This window comes from Piliocolobus tephrosceles, chromosome 2, assembly GCF_002776525.5.
Source record: "Piliocolobus tephrosceles isolate RC106 chromosome 2, ASM277652v3, whole genome shotgun sequence".
NCBI classification, from domain to species: domain Eukaryota; kingdom Metazoa; phylum Chordata; class Mammalia; order Primates; family Cercopithecidae; genus Piliocolobus; species Piliocolobus tephrosceles.
Window position 1 is genome coordinate 77,889,084 of NC_045435.1, and position 5,975 is coordinate 77,895,058.

General features: G+C 41.0%; 1 protein-coding gene across 1 annotated transcript in view; it reads left to right on the forward strand.

Moving 5' to 3' along the window:
• The window catches only part of ACOX2 (acyl-CoA oxidase 2), a 32,325-nt gene extending 26,811 nt beyond the window's left edge, over window positions 1-5,514 (forward strand). Inside the window, exons 14-15 of the mRNA XM_023199761.2 lie at window positions 1,654-1,786; window positions 5,364-5,514. Coding sequence (XP_023055529.1) covers window positions 1,654-1,786; window positions 5,364-5,426 — 196 coding nt within the window. The 3' untranslated portion in view covers window positions 5,427-5,514. The remainder of the gene's footprint in view (window positions 1-1,653; window positions 1,787-5,363) is intronic.
• Window positions 5,515-5,975: the final 461 nt, after the last annotated feature.

Here is a 5,975-nt window from a genome sequence, read left to right on the forward strand (position 1 = left end):
ATATATATATATATATATATTTTTTTTTTTTTTTTTTTTTTTGAGAGGGAGTCTTGCTCTGTTGCCCAAGCTGGAGTGCAGTTGTACGATCTCAGCTCACTGCAACCTCTGCCTCCTGGGTTCAAGCAGTTCTCCCACCTCAGCCTTCCCAGAAACTGAGACTACAGGCACACACCACCACGCCTGGCTAATTTTTGTATTTTTAGTACAGACAGGGTTCCGCCATGTTGGCCAACTGGTCTCGAACTTCTGACCTCAGCCAATCCATCTGCCTCAGTCTCCCAAAATGCTGGGACTACAGGCGTGAGCCATCACACCTGGCCTGTTGAATATATTTTTGAGAGAGTAATAGGGCATAGAATTTCAGGTGGATAAGGAATGAAGTGAGTCCACAAGGGGGCAAGGGGGACATTAAATTGGTGGTAGGGCTCATATGATGTTGGGGATCATCAAGAAAGGATTACACTGGATACAGTATCCCAGTTACCTCCAATGCTTTAATGATGCACAGTCATCGTGATATCAATACTAAATATTGGTCTGGCCAAAATTATAACTATATTGGGAGGCCCGATGGCCAGGAGGAGGAAGAATGGGAACAGGGGGAGGTAGGAGTGAAGAGAGGGGTGATAAATATAAATCTTTACCTTTTGAATGAAGAATCAACAGATAATATCTCAAACTGAACCATGAACAAGCAGCAATATCAACAAGATATTCTGACATTCGGATAAATACGGAAATATCAGCTAAAAGACTGAAATTGTCGGCCGGGCATGGTGGCTCACACTTGTAATCTCAGCACTTTGGGAGGCCGAGGTGGGCAGATCACCTGAGGTCAGGAGTTCGAGACCAGCCTGGCCAACATGGTAAAACCCCATCTCTATTAAAAATACAAAAATTAGCCGGGCACGGTGGTTGGTGCCTGTAATCCCAACTACTCGGGAGGCTGAGGCAGGAGAATGGCTCGAGCCTGGGAGGTGGAGGTTGCAGTAAGCCGAGATTGTGCCATTGCAGTCCAGCCTGGGCGACTAAGCGAGACTATCTCAAAAAAAAAAAAAAAAAAAAAAAAAGATTGAAATTGCTTCTGAGGAGAAAGAAGTGGAAATCAGGCAGGAATATGCTGGTTATTTATTTATTTATTTATTTTGGGACAGGAGTCTCACTCTGTCGCCCAGGCTGGAGTGCAGTGGCATGATCTCCACTCACTGCAACCTCCGCCTCCCGGGTTCAAGTGATTCTCCTGCCTCAGCCTCCTGAGTAGCTGGGACTACAGGCACGTGCCACTACGCCTGGCTAATTTTTTGTATTTTTAGTAGAGACGGGGTTTCACCGTGTTAGCCAGGATGGTCTCGATCTCCTGACCTCATGATCCGCCTGCTTCAGCCTCCCAAAGTGCTGGGATTACAGGTGTGAGCCACCGCGCATGGCCGGATATGTCGTTTTTTAAACAAGCCTTAAGGAACTCTTTGACTCATTATACTATGCATATATAACTGATTAAAAACTAAAAATTAAAAAAAAAAATGCTGAATTGTTTGAAAAGCAAATAATCATGCAACCTCTAATTAGGTATTGTTATTCACCATCCAAGACTAGTTTGATTCATAAGAGCAATCTAAAATACTTACAAACTCTTGTTTCTTATCCCAGGAAGGATGCCATCCTGTTAACTGATGCTTTTGACTTCACCGATGAGTGTTTAAATTCAGCACTTGGCTGTTATGATGGAAATGTTTATGAACGCCTGTTCCAGTGGGCTCAGAAGTCACCAACCAATACTCAGGTAGTTGAGTGGAACACATTATAAATTATGTAAGAAAGCAGAGAACAGGCAGTGAAAACACCTGCATGTTCTCCTATTTTAACTGACTCCCATTGGGTTGGCAATCACTTGGCATAGCATGTGTTTAAAATATGTTTAGAGAACACATAAAAGAAACCAGGAGTGGCAGTATGGCCTGGCAGGAACTCTGAGCCTGGATTGTAATCAGCAAAATGCACTGCTTGGAACTTAGTAAAGGGAATTAAGAGGAAGGCCCAAGCTCTAAATCATGGCTTGACAGACCCAAGGGCATACACAGAGTGGTAAACTGGCTTTTAAGTAACAAAAAGAAGGAGATAAATCACTGCAGTGATTTAACCACCTTATTTTCAGCCTTTTAACTTTCAGTTTTGTGTAGATAAAAGTGGGTATTCGGAAGTGGTAGGAAGCTTGAGGGATGTCTCTCTCAGACCTGATTGCCTGCTAGAGATGATACCCTCTCCTCTTCACTCTAAGGAATACAATCCAAGGAGCAAAGAAAGCTGTTGCACTGCCATCAGTAGCCCAGGAAAGCCATATAAGTGACAATTACAAGGGTTATGAAAAAAAATCCCCAGCCATCCTAGGAGAGCACACCAGAACTCTACATCATTAACAGTGAGAAAACGGGGAGGACTCATAAGGTCCCAACACTCTAGGGCCAGGGTATGCTCACAGCTCTCTGCTTATGAGCCTCTTTGAGAAAAGTTGTAAATGTCAGTGAATATGTTAACAGGAGTGAGGAAATAAACCCTGTAGTTAGAATATGAGGAACCAATATTTAATAGCAGATTTTACATAGATGATCAAAACAAAAAGTCGATAGGTACACAACAGATTATTTTAAATTTTATAGTGCCAATACGTTATTCAGGTGGTGAAGCTTTCTTTTTTACCTCTTTGATCCAATTTCAGAAAAGGTGTCTTAACACCACATCAAATTGGCAACTCTCAGGCTTTCATTCACACCTAGCATGGTGTTAGACTTGTTCTTAACAATTTGCAGCCTGTCATACCACATGGCTTAATTTAACGTGACTATCTAAAGTTACAACACAACTAACCCATCTGGGTCACTCCCTGTCCCCAGAAAGACATCCTTTTAACTCAAGGAAACATAAACAATATATGTTCACTACTTTAGTACAGTTAACCTACTTCCTGTGTGTTACTTTTTCTAATGATTAGATCTCTCTACTTTCTAACATTTAAATCTTGGCATAAAAATACAGCAGTCCTCCCACTCCACACTAGCTCCCATGGTCTAAAGATAAATGTATGCCCTTTGGAGCTCCAGAGAAAAACCTGCCCTGCTATAACACCTGTCAGAAATGCTGACATATATAGCTCAAACCTGTTTTACTGGCAACACAGGAAACACTCTGGTTTCTCTAGAGAGAATGGAGGGGGCTTTCTTGTGTTTTAGTTTGGTTTTAATGTTTATTTTAAAAGACTTTAATCTGGATACTACACGAGAACATGTTTATCTAAATGAGAGGAATGACTGACCTAGAGGCTCAACACAGTTGGGAAAACATTGATGCACTTCATCCCATTCACTTCTATCTCCTTCCACTTGACTGTGAACAACAAAGGAGTCTTCACCTTCCCAACTCCAGGATCTATCACAGAGTAGACACTCCACGTTTATGGAATAAATGAACATGGTTTTACGACCTACGTAGTGAGATGAAGGAATCTGCTGCATACACAGTGCCACAGACTCTTGTCATCCTAGCTTATATTACCTTCCTAAAAAGGTGACAGGTATAGCACTGTGGATCTTTCACGCATGATAATTTGGGAATGTGAAGTTACAAATGACCTTTGTGAACTATTTCCAGTCAGTTAAAATGACATGAGGCTGCCTGCTAATGTACATGATCTTACATTTCTGGCTCCTTTTAGAGATCACCAAAATAGCACTTTTAAAGTGTATTTTTCAATCTGCTGTGGATAATTTTTTAATCCTACTCTTAAAATATGCTATAATTTTGAAGCTGCAATAAGAGACATTTTCCTCATTTGCACTAATAGAAAAAGGCACACTGCAGATATTTTATGTATTTTTATTTATTATTATTTTTTTTTGAGACGGAGTCTCGCTCTGTCACCCTGGCTGAAGTGCAGTGGCACAATCGCGGCTCACTGCAACCCTCTGCCTCCCAGGTTCAAGCAATTCTCCTGCCTCCCAAGTAGCTGGGATTACAGGCACACACCACCACACCCAGCTAATTTTGTATTTTGTATTAGTAGAGACAGGGTTTCACCATGTTGGCTAGGCTGGTCTCAGCCTCCCAAAGTGCTGGGATTATAGGTGTGAGCCACCACGCCTGGCAGGTATTTTAAATAAAAGAGCAGCTATGTTGAAACACACCCTATAGACATGAAAGTACAAACAGGAATATATTTCACTGACATTTTTCTACCAAAAGAAAAGTGCTATGCTAAGGTAAACATCTTAGAATCATAGGAGAAGCTCTCTTCTGTCTGGGGCAGTGTTGAGCTTTATCCCTGGACAGGATGATGTGCTATCTTGGTTTAAGGGAGGAATCATTGGGGATAATTTCACAACAAAAGTCCTGTTTTTCCCCAATTATTCTATTGTAAAAATTTGTCCAAGTAGGAGTTAGATGCATTAAATACATCTACTGATTCATTCATTCAGTAATTCAACAAATATTTACTAAGTACATGCTTTGTGCCAAAAACTATTCTAGATACTGAAGATATACTGGAGAACAAGAGTCATAAACCCAGACTGAGTGCAGTGGCTCAAGCCTGTAATCCCAGCACTTTGGGAGGCTGAGGCAGGCGGATCACTTGAGGTTAGGAGTTTAAGACCAAACTGGCCAACATGGCAAAACCCCGTCTCTATTAAAAATACAAAAATTAGCCAGGTGTGGTGGTGCACACCTGTAATCCGAGGTACTCAGGAGGCTGAGGCACGAAAATCGCTTGAACCCAGGAGGCGGATGGTGCAGTGAGCCAAGATCGCACCACTGTACTCCAGCCTGGGCAACAGAGCAATACCCTGTCTCCAACAACAAAAAGAGTCAAAAGCCCAGTGTTCGAGGAGCTTACAGTTTTAGTATAGACAGGCACATACACACACACACAAAGTAAATATTATAAAAGATGAGACTAGAAACAAAGAATCAAGACGCTGAATTACAGCATAAAGATAACCTAGTCAGACCTAGAATACTGCTTATATGATCCCTATCTGGTTCCTTGCTTTGTGATTAATATTCAGTTTCAGAGAGCCTCAAAGAGTCAAGCCTTTTATTTGTATTAAATTCCAAAAGCAAGTGATAAGCTGTGTTTTTAATTGGCCACCTGCATCCACAATTTAAAATCTGCATGAGAAAAGGAAGGATGCCCTTTGGAAAAAATGTTTCTCCATATGTTCACACAAAATGAGTTTTAGAAATAATTTTTAAAATTAAGAATCTTACGTAATGTTACTTTTTGAAGCTAAAGACTTAATTTGAAAGTAAAAGTCATTAATCCTGGCAGAAATGTACTGTCTTAATAATGCGTTTCTTTCTACAAACAGGAGAACCCTGCCTATGAGGAATATATAAGACCACTATTACAAAGTTGGAGATCCAAGCTATGAAATAACCAACAGTATTCAAGAAGCAACCAGCACCATCATGTGATAATGGTACTATGGCATATATGCAACATTAAAATTTTAAATTAGATATTTATGTTTCAGAGTCATTATCTTTTAAATACAGTCTGAAGTGATATATGTGAAATAATATCTGTGATTTACTTCAAAATAATCCATAGGAGAAAAAAGCCAAAGTGAATAGTTGTTGAAGCTGGTCAATGGGCAGGTACATGGGTGTTCATTACACTATTCTCTCTACTTCTGAATGTGTTTCAACTTTCCGGTGGAAGGGTGGATCATGCCTGTAATCCCAACACATTAGGAGGTCAAGACGAGAGGATCACTTGAGCCTAGAAGTTCAAGACCAGCCTGAGCAATATAGAGAGATGCCACCTCTATGAAAATGACTATTGGCCGGGCGCGGTGGCTCAAGCCTGTAATCCCAGCACTTTGGGAGGCCGAGGTGGGCGGATCACGAGGTCAGGAGATCAAGACCATCCTGGCTAACACAGTGAAACCCCATCTCTACTAAAAATACAAAAAAATTAG